Here is a 14,507-nt window from a genome sequence, read left to right as displayed (position 1 = left end):
CGACACGAACACATTTCTCTAATCTCCAACATTCGCTACATAAATTTACTGCGAAACCTTTATTACTTCATTCAAGTAAAAGTGGACAACGGTAGTACAAACACTTTTGAGTAATATTCATAAGCTGGAAGCAAATCACTAAATCACATCAGTTTAATTCCTCTAAATTGGTCGATTGCAATAATTCTGTACCAATATGAAGAGAGCGTCATTTATTCTCTGCGTTGTTGGCATACTATGGACCAGTGTTTTGGCAGGTAAAGCTGACGACAATTATGCAAAGTCAACCAAATGATGAAATTTTCTTTTCTTATTGTTTATTTACAGAATACAGACCATTTGATAGAAATGGCGGTAAGTCGAAAACTGATAAACAATTTTGCTGTGTTGTTAAGTCTGCGTGCATTATCACTTTTTTTTTTTTAATCATAAGCGTTTAGAATATATTATTTAACAGTATTTTACATTAGGGTGTAGCGTTTTGCCAAAAATATTTTGAGGATTCTTTTGAAAAACAGCCAACCGAAATCGGACGCATTTTCCAGTGGACTTTTTTATATGTGCCTTGAAAGGTTCTCGACCCTAGAAGCCAAAACCACTTTCAAAAAAATTCTTCGAAGTTTGTGTGGCTGGTGAAAGGTGATCAAAAACCGAAAACTTGCACTTTTCTTACAAAGATTTCTCCAGCTACACAAGCTATACATGGTCGTGTGGGGTGTCATTAGAAAGGTAATCATACGTACTATTGAGCCGAATAGGGACTTATTGTGTTTAAAATTCATCGACACTGAAATATGTGCAGTTAAAGTTTTTAACCGAAGACTTACACTGTTAACAAAACGTATATGGTCGTTCATGTGACAGGTAATTTAATGTGTTTTTGGGCCAAATAGGGTCTTATGTGGTTTGGATGCATCTACGATGAAATAGAAGTTGACATGTTAAGGTGTACATATTTCATCATAGATACATCCAAACTTCATAAGACCCTATTTGGCCCAAAAACACATTAAATTTCCTTTCAAATGGTACCCCACACGACCATGTACGTTTTGTTTATCTCGAGAAATTTCAGTAAGAACAGCGTAAGTCTTCAGTTGGAAACTTCAACTGCACATATTTCAGTGCCGATGAATTTTAAACACAATATTCCTATTCGGCTCAATAGTACGTGTGATTACCTTTCTAATGACACCCCACACGACCCTGTACGGCTCGCGTAACTGTAGAAATTTTTGTAAGAAAAGTGCAAGTTTTCGGTTTTTGATCACCTTTCACCAGCCACACAAACTTCGAAGAATTTTTTTGAAAGTGGTTTTGGCTTCTAGCACGGTAGAGTAAAATAAACCAGGCAGGAGCGGTTCATTTTCGAAACGTCAAATAAGGGACCTGATACACTGTATGAAAACGAACTCAAATGAACACTGACATAAATTGAAAAATTTTATTCGCAAAATATCAAGGGCTACTAGATTATTCAGGTCCCTAGTAAAACAAGCGCTCCTGCCCGGTTAACTTTACTCTGTCGTGCTTCTAGGGTCGAATAACTTTCTACGCACATATACAAAAGTCCACTGGAAAATGCGTCCGATTTCGGTTGGCTGTTTTTCAAAAGCACTGACAGAAAGTTAAACAGCGGACACAGGTAATGTGCGTCTCCAGGTAATGTAATTTCGTTAAATTATCTGTGACAGGTAATCTTTCGAAAATTATCTGTGACAGGTAATGTGAAACGTTATCTGTGACTGGTAATGCGCCAAATGAAATAAAAAAAATGTTGCTCGCGCCGGGGTTCGATCCGACAACCTTCGGATCACCAGCCTAGCACGTTGTCACTGAGCCATTCAGTACACGGTTTTGCATGGCTTATTGTCGTTATAAGCTGAAACATTACCTATAACAGCCAATGTAGATTACCTACCACAGATAATGCACTTTACCTGTGACAGATAACATTTGCCGGTCACATTATCTGCCCAGGCAAATTGCCTACTTACAGAACGTTTTGGGGCACGTTACCAATCACAGGTAATACATTTCTGTAATGTTCTGTGGCAGATAGCTTTTCATAACATTACCATCAGTAGGTAATCTTATTGAAAATATTATCTGTCACAGGTAATGCGAAAAAATATTTTTTGTCAGTGAGAATCCCTCTTTGTTTTTAAGGCATGCGGGTAGGTTCGACGCAGAATGGTCCCCTGATCACGAAAATAGCAAAAAAAAAATTAATTTCGAAGCTCCCTCTGAAAGCCGACTTTTTTGTTCACAAAGCCATAGTGAGATTAGTTCTGCCGACTGTGTAGAAAAAAAATGGTTAAGTGAATATGATAATTACTCGTAGAGAGCGTGGCTTCAATTTTTCATACTTTAAAATTAAAAAAAAAAATTGACTCACCGATGAAGAATTTCAAAAAGTGCTCCCGACCATGAGTTTTTCATAAATTTTTTGGATTTAAAGCTTTCTAAAATCTGTGACTGGAAAGCAATATAGTCGTGTCGTAGCTCTTTTTAAAGGGTTTTTAACGAATATAGACTCGCAGTAAAGTTTCACCGGGTTGCAGATTCGTCGACCTTCTAGTGTGTAGAAAATGGTACGATAAAAACCATATTTTTTTATTTTTCATAAAATTTATGCAAAAACGGTGCCGGATTGTTCTTAGTATTGCTGGCGGTAACATAACAGCAATCCTGGCCAATCATTTTCTGCATTTCAGTTGTTACAATTTTATCTCCGTCATATCGTTGGTTTCTTCCTCTTTTCACTAAAATCTTTCCGTTGGCACATGTTTTAACCGTTTTGTCATCAACCGAAATAACGTGCCACTGCCAGGTCCAATCCTTATGGCAAATCGATGTCACTTGATTTGATGTTGCATTGACAAAAATGGTTTGTTATGTCTTTTGATATAATCACAGTCACCATCAAGTGAAGACCCTTTACGCACTGTTTGTAGGTGTCGAATGGGTGCTCCAAGAAGTACTCCAAGGTATTGTAAACTTGTAGTGCTGATAGTCATAGAAATTGTTTTTCCCACTTCCTTTGGACCAAAACTTTATTTTGCTCCAATTGTTGATATAACTGACGACACAGTATTCTGATGCAAATTGAAACGGTCACAAATCAAATTATTCCTAAAATCTTCTGATGTGCAATTCAGTTATTTTTATTTTCGGTCAGTTTGCTCATTTTGAAAAACTAATGAATTGATAAAAAGTGACATTAGTGTCAACTTTGAACTACCGAAACGACACCTTTACATAAAAATTGACAAAATGTCTAAGATTTATATAATTTATGATTTAAATTAAGAGACATAATTGTTCCTCCTACGACATACTCCAACATGATTCTTCCTAACAATTGATACTTGCTCAAACTTGTTTAAACAACTAGGAAATTCGGAAAAGTGCGATAATTTAAATTTAAACACACAAAATTTTGACTAAAATATATAGATTTTCTGTCACTTATTTGCTGAAATCAACTTCTACAATGTATGCACTGGTAATCAGCGTAAAGTGGAAGCAAAATAAAACGATCGATTCTGAGCGTATACAGATTTGAAAGCCAGTAGAGTCTTACATACCGCCCATTTGAACTGTTTATGGTGCATTTGTTAGGTTTTTTATCTGTAAACAGTTCAAATGCATACGTATAAGCTCGAGTTCGAAGTATAAACGTGCGCGTGCAAGCTAAATACACCGAAAAAACATTGTGAATGTTATGCAAATCGACCGACAGCTTGTTATTTAGTTCTATACTTGTTTTCAAATCACGATACGCTAAAAATCTTAATAATCGATCATTTTAATTTACCCTGCCTTTACAATAAAGGCTGAAATCGTTTAAATTATCAAAAATTTATTTTATTATTTAGATCAATTTGGCTGCCCATTTGCTCACTTTACTGAAAGTAGCCTTTTAATCGAAATGACATCATTTTTGAAATCATCTTTCGGAAATGATTCGATTTAGTGTGACGTCATTTTATTATATTTTGATAATGCTTAAACCTATTACAGTTGTGAAATTTAATGATTTATTTTAAAAATTTGCACTAATTTCCGGCCCGAAGCATGAAAATGGCTATTTCGCTTCCCGAATGAGATGCGAAAGTTTAAAAATTCAACTCTCAAATTCAACAATAATTCTTACAAGTTCTTAGAAGGTGGAATTGTACCAAGAATCGATGCAACATTTCCACGCTGAATTGAGATTGTTAATCGTTGAAACATAAAACTCGTCACTCTTTTCTCATGAGTAGCTTCAGCGATCGTGATTCCAATTGCTTTTACTCACCCCGTAAGGGTGCCTAAAATTTGAATTTTAAGTGAACGATTCCATGAAAAAGTGAACCAAAAAATACATTTCAACGCTTTCCTGTATGAAAATGACGCTACGTTAGAAAGACCTCCGCACTTTCTATTTTGAATTTCGACCGCGGCGTGATTTAGTTTAATTGCTTCTTTGCCAAACACACCCGACGTCTATGTGGCGACTGGAATGAAACTAAATTGTTCTCGCAAATCCACGTATTGTTCGTATACTATTTTCTTTCGCGTGTTTTGCTGCCATACCTAATTCTTTTGATGTTCGATTTATATAAAATGTTCCATGCAAAAGTATCAGCACAAGTTTAGTCCCATAACAGTGATTTTCCTTTGGCCCAGGGTAAAGTCTGAGGCCTTCAGGTTTCTTCCCGTCGGGTCTTGAACATCCTGGTGGTTCGAGTAAACAAGGAACTTCTGCTGATTTCAATCCTCGTTGCAATAAGTTATTGAAGTCTCGATGTCGTGGTAGTGTTCCTGAAAGCTTTGGAGCAAGATAAACCATGCCTACCGTATTTGTCTACTTTTGTTCCACATACACATTTATGGGGCTATACAATTGGCGAGCCAAGACGTAATGCGATAGCTACGCTAAATTCGTCGTTGTTTAAATGTGTACCAAGTTGCGGTGATGGTAAAGCTTGAAGCCAAGTACCCGATTCTTCGGATGAATTTGCCAATTCGCGCCTTGTCAATTTTCTCATTCAGCTATGAATGTATTGCTTCCAATTTTTGGGTTATTAAAAATTTTTCCCATGCACTCTATAATTGTCGTAAACGACTCCTCAAGTAACTCTCTGAACCTCTGACACCACTGTTCTTCAGCCTCAACTTTTACCAAATCATCTTGTTGGTAAGTTTCGTGTAACAATTGACTTAGCAAAGTAGAGACATTGTACATTATATATATATATTATATACATTGTATATATATACATTGTACATTGTACATTATAGAGCTATATCTGAAGCATGTCGTAGTCCGATACCTTTCTTAATGGATAAAGATGATTCGATCCAGGCCTTTTCTGTAAGATGTGTAGTGGTCGTGAACTGAGTCACTACCCCTACGTAACAAGTGTCGAAATGTCAAATAACATCGCATTCTCTTAGTACGAACTCTCTCGTTATATTCGGTTAACCGACCGTAATATAACTAGAGCGTATGAGTTACGACGAAGATCTTTATTCACTCGACCACCATAGCGTCAGCATCATTTAAACGAGCTCAATAAATTGTAATTAGTAAGTCGAACAGTGGCCTTTCATTTTACGTATTAGATAGGAGTCCGAGACTTCTACATTGGTGACCCCGACGAACACAGAAAGTTAAATTAAATTCATTGAGTGAAATTGATATTGAAAAAGTGAAACAAAAGTAATTTTTTGCTGACGCCGACCGGAGACATTTTCATTTGCAATTTGGCCGTTAACTTCAATAAAACGTGAACTTTGGCTGATCGAACGCTGCGTTCATCATTTGGCCGTTAGTTTTGGCAGAAAGGATTATCCATTCTGATTTAAAGCTAACGTGAGCTAAATCCTGGTTGATCGCGAAATAAAATCATCGTTTGGAGCTATCACGAGAGAAAACAACGTGGTCGAGGTCATTCAGAGCAAAGTGGATGTGACAAGACATAGTATTTGGCTGGCCGTCGATTTTAAGCATTGTGGCGTGTGCTAGCGGAACATTATCACGTCCGTAAAACTGGTCTGCAAGAAGGACGAAATTCATTGGTACAAAAAACTTCTACGGTCAAGGTCGTTGGTAGCAGACCATTGGAAATACCAGGCTTTGTTGGTTGGAAATCTCCACAGGTACAAATCCTGTGGGGATAAAAGGTACGTGACTTAGTCATAAATTCATTGCCACACCGAAATTATATCGTTTGCGTTGAATTGTCGATCGAAAAATCTGGATCTTGGCGCGTAATCTACATTGTTCGAGAAAATACATAATTCCCGTTGGTTTTGGCGCGTCGATTCCTTTGTTCGGTATCCACACTGGTATTCAACAATCAACAGTTACTCAACGTACCCAAGACAATCAACTGATAAAATCATTTCATCAGATTGTTCTCATTTCATTTGCATTATATAACGAAACCCATCAATTTCTAAACTAGCTCAAGGTTAGGCAGCGTTTCGGAATTTAGCTTTTGTTTGATCATCATTTAACGTAGAACATTTTGCTTTCATTTTCGAGATCATTTAATTGATTTTTCTTGGAATTTTAATTTGAGAATATTCCGAAACGACTGAAAGTTTCCAGTCGAGTTTTTCATGTTTGAGTTGATCATTAGTCTTGTTGAACGGACTGGGTGAGTGCGATTTATTTTTTCGATTAATTTTTCGACACTTCGCGGTGTAATTATTAAATATGGTTGACGAAAAGGAGTTACAAGGTGAAAATGGTCCAGAACCACAGCCTGATCAAGGGTTAAAAACTCCAACCGACATTAACGCTCTTATAGTGAAATTGCCAACGTTTTGGGCAAGTAATCCGCGTACTTGGTTTATACAGGCAGAAGCACAATTCTCGTTAGGTAAAATCACATCTGATGTTAGTAAGTACAATTACGTCGTAGCTACGTTGCCTCAAGACATAGCCGAATCGGTATCGGATATTTTAGAGAATCCCCCAGCGAGCGATTTGTATAAGAATTTGAAAGACGAGCTTATTGGTCGTCATTCATTGAGTTTGGAAAGCCGGATAAGGAAGTTAACATCCGATGAAGAGATCGGCGATAAAAAGCCGTCTGAGTTTTTTAGGACCCTTAAGCGTTTAGCAGGCAACTGCGGTACGGTTGGTGATGAGTTGTTGAAAAAGCTGTGGATGGGTAGACTTCCTCAGGCGATCAGTGTAGCTCTTATTCCTCAAAAGGACGATGAGATTGGTAACTTGATGAAATTGGCTGACCAAGTGTGGGAAGCAATAAAAACAGCTAACATCTCTGCTGTGAGTAATCATCCGGCCGGTCCATCTTCAATCTATGATGAGCTAAAAAGCGAAATTAATTCTCTAAAAATGATGATCGAAAAGATTTCGTTTGATAGGTCTCGCAATAGGAACAGAAGTCGTTCTCGAAATTGCTCTAATGAAAGCTCGAACAATCACACTCGTTCAAACAGCAATTATCGCAGAAATCGTTCACGAAGTTCACGGTTCAACCCAAATGGTAGATTCTGCTTTGATCATTTTAAGTTCGGAAAGAGAGCAACGAAGTGTACTAAGCCTTGCGCATTCGTGGATAAATCCCAAGACACGAGTGTTTCAAGAGACCGAGCGAGTAACCCAAACTAAAGAGTCCTGCTGTAGACGCGGCTACCAGTGGGATGTTGTTTAAATCTTGCCGCCTTTTTGTTAGGGATAATAAGAATAAATTGCTGTTTTTAATTGATACCGGAGCTGACGTAAGTGTCATTCCGAAAAGTTTTGTTAAGTTTTTCAAATTAAACAAAGATTTTCAGCTAACGGCTGCGAACGGTTCGGTGATTAATACGTACGGAAGCAAAGTAGTTGAAGTTGAGTTAGGTTTAAGGAGGAATTATCCTCACGAGTTTATCCTAGCTGATGTGAACAAACCGATAATAGGAGCAGATTTTCTAGCTAAGCACGGTCTTCTACCGGACTTGAGGAACAAGAAATTGGTCGATCCAGCAACCTCTTTGGTAATAAACGCGATGAGGGCTGATAATTGCTATGAGCCAACTCCTAGGTTGTATTCAATTGCCACAGAATTCGGCGAAATTCTCAAGAAGTATCCGTCATTAGTTGCTCCGCCTAATTTCAATCTGCCAGTCAAGCACAATGTTGTCCACCATATACACACGAAAGGTCCGTTGCCGTATTCCAAGGCACGCAGGCTAAGCCCCGATAAGTTTAAAGTGGCTCAAGTCGAATTCAACTATATGAATGAAGTTGGAATTTGTCGACCTTCGTCGTCACAAGCAGCTTCGGCATTAACTATGCCGCCTAAACCTCGAAGTCCGGACTTCCGTCCATGTGGTGACTATCGAAGGTTAAATGCTATAACGATTCCGGACAGGTATCCTCTGCCACACATTCAAGATTTCAATGCTAAAGTGGCAGGGAGTAAGATTTTTTCCAAAATTGATTTAGTGAGATCTTTTCACAATATTCCAGTGGCACCAGAGGATGTGCATAAGACTGCCATAATCACTCCTTTCGGATTGTTTGAATTCCCTAGGATGCCATTTGGACTGCGTAACGCAGCCCAGACTTTCCAGAGATTTATGAATGAAGTTTGCAAAGGACTAGACTTTGTGTTCGTTTATATTGACGACATTTTGATTTTCAGTAAATCGCCCGAAGAGCATAAAGCTCATTTGGACACACTTTTCGAACGTTTGGCCGAATACGGCTTGTGTATTAAGCCTTCCAAATGTGTACTTGGTGTGAAAGCACTCGAATTTCTTGGTCATTATGTTGACGAAAATGGCATTTTGCCTTCGGCAGAAAGAGTGGAAGCGATTACTAGTTTCCCGGCGCCCGATTCTCTTAAGAAAGCCCAACGTTTCGTTGGAATGATTAATTATTACTTCAGATTTGTGCCAAAATTGGCTGAAATTTTGATTCCACTGCATTCTCATATAGCAGAAATGGAAGGAATGAAGAAAAAGAATCGGAATCGGAAATTAGAGTTCCATTGGCCTGATAGTTGTAATGACGCGTTTAATCAAGCCAAAGAAGCTTTAGCCAATGCGACGATGCTAGTGCACCCGAAGAAGAAAGGGTTAATTATCAGTTTGTTCACAGACGCTTCGGGTAAAGCTGTAGGGTCAGTCTTGCAGCAGTATCACAAAGGTATCTGGCAACCGTTAGGTTTTTTCTCAAAAAAGCTTAGTTCGGCGGAAGTGAAATATAGTACTCTAGACCGTGAGCTTTTGGCGATATATTTATCGGTTAAGCACTTCCGCTATTTTTTAGAAGGGAGAGAGTTTATCGTTTACACCGATCATAAGCCACTGACCACGGCTATGACATCGACGGCTGAACGCAGTCCGCGACAGTGTCGCCATTTAGAATTCATTTCTCAGTTCACAACGAATATTCAACACGTCAAAGGAAAGAACAATGTTGTCGCTGATTTTTTGTCACGGATCGATGAACCGGAAGTAGCTTCGTTGAAAACCAGTTTAGAATTGAAAGCACTAATCGAGCTTCAGAAAGGCGACGACGAGATCCAAGAGTTATTAGAAAAGCAAGACGATAAGTCTAAATATTGCTTAAAAGAAGTTGATTTGCCACTTTCCCTAGGCAAGTTATGGTGCGACGTTAGCACGGGCCAAAATCGTCCGTTTGTACCAGAACCGCTTAGGAGAGCTATCTTTGATCAGTTTCATTCACTATCGCACCCTGGAATTCGGGGAACGCGAAAATTAGTTACATCACGGTATTTTTGGCCATGTGTCAACAAGGACGTAAACCACTGGACCAGGTCGTGTATTCCTTGCCAGCGGGCTAAAGTCGTGAGACATGTGAAATCGCCGCTAGGAAAATTCAAGGCTCCTTCTAGTAGGTTTGAGCACATTCATATTGACCTTGTTGGTCCGCTACCCTGTTCTAACGGTTTCACGAGCGTTCTGACTGTCGTAGACAGGTTTACTCGCTGGCCAGAAGCTTATCCTATACATGATCAGACTGCCGAAACGACAGCTAGGTGCCTAGTTAGCCAGTATATTTCGCGGTTTGGCGTGCCATTAGAAATCACGACTGACAGAGGAAAGCAGTTCGAGTCGCAGTTGTTTGCCGAATTGTGTAAGTTGTTAGGCTCAGACAGGATCCGTACAACATCGTATCATCCGCAAGCCAATGGCATGGTAGAGCGTTTTCATAGAAATTTTAAAGATTCGATAATCGCTAGATGTAATACTGTTCATTGGACCGACGAGTTGCCTCTAGTCTTGCTGGGAATAAGAGCTACAGTGAAAGAAGGCTTAGGATGCTCACCAGCTGAGTTAGTATATGGGCAAACTTTGAAGATTCCGGGAGAATTTTTCGTCGATACACCGCTGACCGATCCGCTCGATCATTCTAATTTTGTTGATAGGTTGCGAAAACATATGCGTGCTGTAAAGCCAGTTGAGCCTGCGGTTTCCCGACAAGCTCAAGAGAGCGTTCCCAAGGCGTTAAGTACGTGCAGTCACGTTTTCGTTAGAATTGACAGGGTAAAGCCTAGTCTGCATCCCCGTTACGACGGACCATTTAAAGTTATTAAACGTTTGAGGAAGGGTTACGTTTTGCACGTTAACGGGAAGAACGATACGGTGTCGATAGATCGTTTAAAGCCAGCGTTTGGGATTCTGTCGGTGGCATCGGATAATAAAGTCCTTAAGAAGAAGTCGGTTAGTTTTCGATAGTTTTGGTCGTTGTGGGCTTGTGCTGATAGCTATAAACTAAGTACACGTTCAGACGGGATGTCCTTTCGTAGTTTGTAATTTTTTTTTGTTTTTCTTGTTTTTTTTTGTTGAAAAGGGGAATAATGTAGTGGTCGTGAACTGAGTCACTACCCCTACGTAACAAGTGTCGAAATGTCAAATAACATCGCATTCTCTTAGTACGAACTCTCTCGTTATATTCGGTTAACCGACCGTAATATAACTAGAGCGTATGAGTTACGACGAAGATCTTTATTCACTCGACCACCATAGCGTCAGCATCATTTAAACGAGCTCAATAAATTGTAATTAGTAAGTCGAACAGTGGCCTTTCATTTTACGTATTAGATAGGAGTCCGAGACTTCTACAGATGTAAATTGAAAAGTGATTGTAATGAATTTTTAAGCACCTCGTCATAATGTAATCCTGAACATTTTTGCCACATAGGTGATCCTCGTAAAAAGAAAATTAAACGAGGTGTCGTAATGGAAAACCGAAGGAGATAATATGCACTTTTTTTAGATAATATTAGATAATATTCAAATGAAAGATTTGACAATTTAAAGATTAAAAATTTCGCCGAGGTTTTTCGATTCTTTTATTTTATTTTCCAAGCACAACGTTGATGCTGCTTATTTTAAAGGACTTTCTAAAAGAAATTCGTGTTTAGCACTCATATTTTGTATACCATTTGAAATGGAATTGAAACGTCCATATGTTTCATTTTTGAATTCATCTCATTCTGTACCTAAAATGAATGAATGAATGAATTTTATTGACACCGCCAAAAAACTGGGTGAATATAATAATTTACAATAATCACATCGGTAAAATATCACAGTTCGAGCAATTCGTCTACTATTAAAACAATCGACTGATAAAAACTAGAACTAAAAACCAAATTCTTCGTAAATTCACGCAGTAAGTGTGCCTAAAATTTGAATTTGAAGTGAACGATTCGATGAAAAAGTGAACCGAAAAATACATTTCAACGCTTCATTGTATGAAAATGATGCTACGTTAGAAAGACCTCCGTACTTTCCATTTTGAATTTCGACCGCACTTACGGCGTGAATTCTCATTTTGAACGCACTCCTGTCATTGTACTTCATCACCGTCGTTTTATGTTCATTCATAAGTCTTGTTAGCCGATCAATTGGCTGATTCGTTAAGTATTCACTAGATCTTCGCGGTTCGACTAGAATCCGCAATGTAGACGTTCGAAAATTATAAGCACTTTCATTGTAAACAAACTTTGAAGAAATCATATCGTCGGTTATGTTTCCTTTCAATATATCAAAAGCCAGTACAGCATCAGCCACTGTTCGACGCACCTCCAAACTTTGAAATTTCAGTTGTTTGCATCGATCTTCATACGGTGCCAATCGATATGATGTTGCATTTGCTCGATTCTCCAGAAGGTAAATCACGAATTGCTTTTGTATTGATTCTATGTCGTCTCTATAAATCTGTGCCGCTGGACTCCAGATGGTCGACGCAAATTCCAGCCTTAACCTTACGTAAGCCAAATAGAGTATTCGCTGTGTTTCTTGGTGAAATTTCCATTGGAATAGTGTTGAATGCATCCCACCATTTGTCGACATTTTATTGTCATTTGTTCTATGTGTTGTCCAGGATGAAATCTTTTGTTTGTCAGTACGCCCAAATCGTTGACTTCTTCGACTCTCTCAACAATGTGCTGTCCCATCGTGTATTCGGCTTCAATGAATGAGGAATCGTGTCGGTAGGCGCTGAATACGTGACATTTTTCGTTGTTAAAGTGAATACAATTTTCATCATTCCATTTCATCACGTTGTTGATGTCTCGCTGCAATCGTCGTATCATCAGCGAACAACAATGTAATTGCGAATTCCACAACGTCGACTAGATCATTGATTAATAGTATTCATTGAATACGGTGAACATTAGCGGGCCAAGTGAACTTCCAGGCGGAACACCTGATGGTGATTCAAACAATCTGGATTTGACGTTACCAATCCGCACGTTATTCGTTCTACCAGTCAGGAATTGACACACCCATCTTGCCGTTTTTTCACCAATCCTGAATCTGGCTAGTTTGATAATGAGCAATCTTATCACCAGTTTGTCGAAAGCTGCTTTGTATTCTCCGAAAAACACGTCCAATTGACTTGAATATTCGAATGCCATATGTGCCAGTATTGATAAGCACAACAAGTTGGTGACGACCGATTTTTTGTTCCTAAATCCATGTTGTGCACTTTTCAACTGCGGTTGTATTTTTTCGCTCATTTTCCGTTTGACAGCAATTTCATGGATTTTCATGACAATTTTCATGACAGTTTTGTCACCTTTCCTTTTGTAGACCGGTACGATACGTGATGTTTTTGATGCATCAGCGATTTTACCAGTGTCGAAAGATTTTTGATACAATAGCCATATGGGCCAGGCGAAATTCGATGCACACATTTTGATCACCAATGGTTTGATTTCATCTGGTCCGGCTCCGCTCTTCTAGTCCAATGAATGTACTGCTGATTCGATGTCAAATAACGATAAGCTAATTTCCTCGGCACCGACCATAGGTACATAAACATCGTTAAATTCCCAATTTGATTCGTCTCGTACGTACAATGATTCGAAATATTCAGCGAAAAGATCGGCAATTTCTTCCCCTGATTAACCGGTTCTGTCATTGTAATGCATTTCGTCTGGATACCTCTCGACGTCTCGACTCAACTTGGCGAATTTCCAAAATTCAGCTGGATTAGCTGCGATGTTTTCTTGCGTATTACGGATATATTCATTGAATCGACGGTCGTTTTCATCATTAAATGCTTTCTGCGCTTCTTCATATTCAGTCGTTGTGTGGAGTCCATTCTTCCTTTTAAAGCATTTATCTCGTCGGTTTTTCAAACCTTGCAACACAGGAGACCACCATTTTGGTTTATTGGAATACTTTTTGAAGGTTATTTTCGGAATATTCTGTTCGATTAGACGCTTCATCGTGTTGAGGAAAAAATCGTAGGCTGAATCTACATCTCTGATGTTAAATTCGTGCTGGAAATTGATTCCGTCTAATTGACAAGCCATTCTCTCGTAATGGCCACGTTTATACTGGTACATCGTAACAAACTCCGTCTGTGTTGGCGTAGTCGCAGAAAACTCTACATTAATTTCGTACGGAACGTGACTCGGATCCTATTGCGCTTCTTCAATAATCGTATGAAGGTTATTACTTAGTCTAATTTCATTAGGACTATTTACAAACACCAGATCCTGTACGTTTGATGCTCTATTTCGGATGTTCGATAACTGACATAACGGCAGGCTCATCATCTTTTCCAAGAAATCTAGTGCTTCGACGTGATAATTTGATCGATTTTGATCGATCCAAATTAACGGTTGAGGCAGGTTGCGGATGAACATAGTTTAGATTCCTTGCAGATTGACTATCGTTGACTGATGATGTACTTCGGAAAAATGTTGTAATGAGCGGCTGACTCGTTGAATTACGACCATTGCATACGTTGTTAAAAAAGGAATTTAGGTTATTTTGTGTAGTGTCTGAGATTGCTCGGCTAGAACATATACTGTTTACTGAGTTACCTGAGAGGTAATCTCCTATGCCTGTAAATGTGTCTCCACTACTGGTGCTACTGGACTCTGGGGACCTAGATCCATCAGTACGGGCGTTTTCGGTTCTTCGTTTTTTGATTCCGGTGCTTGATTGGCAAACTCTTGATTGCCGGGTTCACGATTGACGGGTCCTTGATTCCATTGAAATTTCGG

The 14,507-nt window shown here is 38.9% G+C and overlaps 1 protein-coding gene across 1 annotated transcript in view; it reads left to right on the top strand.

Annotated features, from left to right (window-relative positions):
• LOC119072125 (serine/threonine-protein phosphatase 6 regulatory ankyrin repeat subunit B-like) overlaps positions 1-14,507 on the top strand; it is a 58,999-nt gene continuing 44,492 nt past the window's right edge. The window contains exons 1-2 of the mRNA XM_037177265.1: positions 1-257; positions 328-354. Of these exons, the coding sequence (XP_037033160.1) occupies positions 197-257; positions 328-354 (88 nt within the window). The 5' untranslated portion in view covers positions 1-196. The remainder of the gene's footprint in view (positions 258-327; positions 355-14,507) is intronic.

This window comes from Bradysia coprophila, assembly GCF_014529535.1.
Source record: "Bradysia coprophila strain Holo2 chromosome IV unlocalized genomic scaffold, BU_Bcop_v1 contig_81, whole genome shotgun sequence".
In the NCBI taxonomy this organism is placed as follows: domain Eukaryota; kingdom Metazoa; phylum Arthropoda; class Insecta; order Diptera; family Sciaridae; genus Bradysia; species Bradysia coprophila.
The sequence above is the reverse complement of the archived record's forward strand: the minus strand, read 5'-3'. Positions and strand labels throughout refer to the sequence as shown.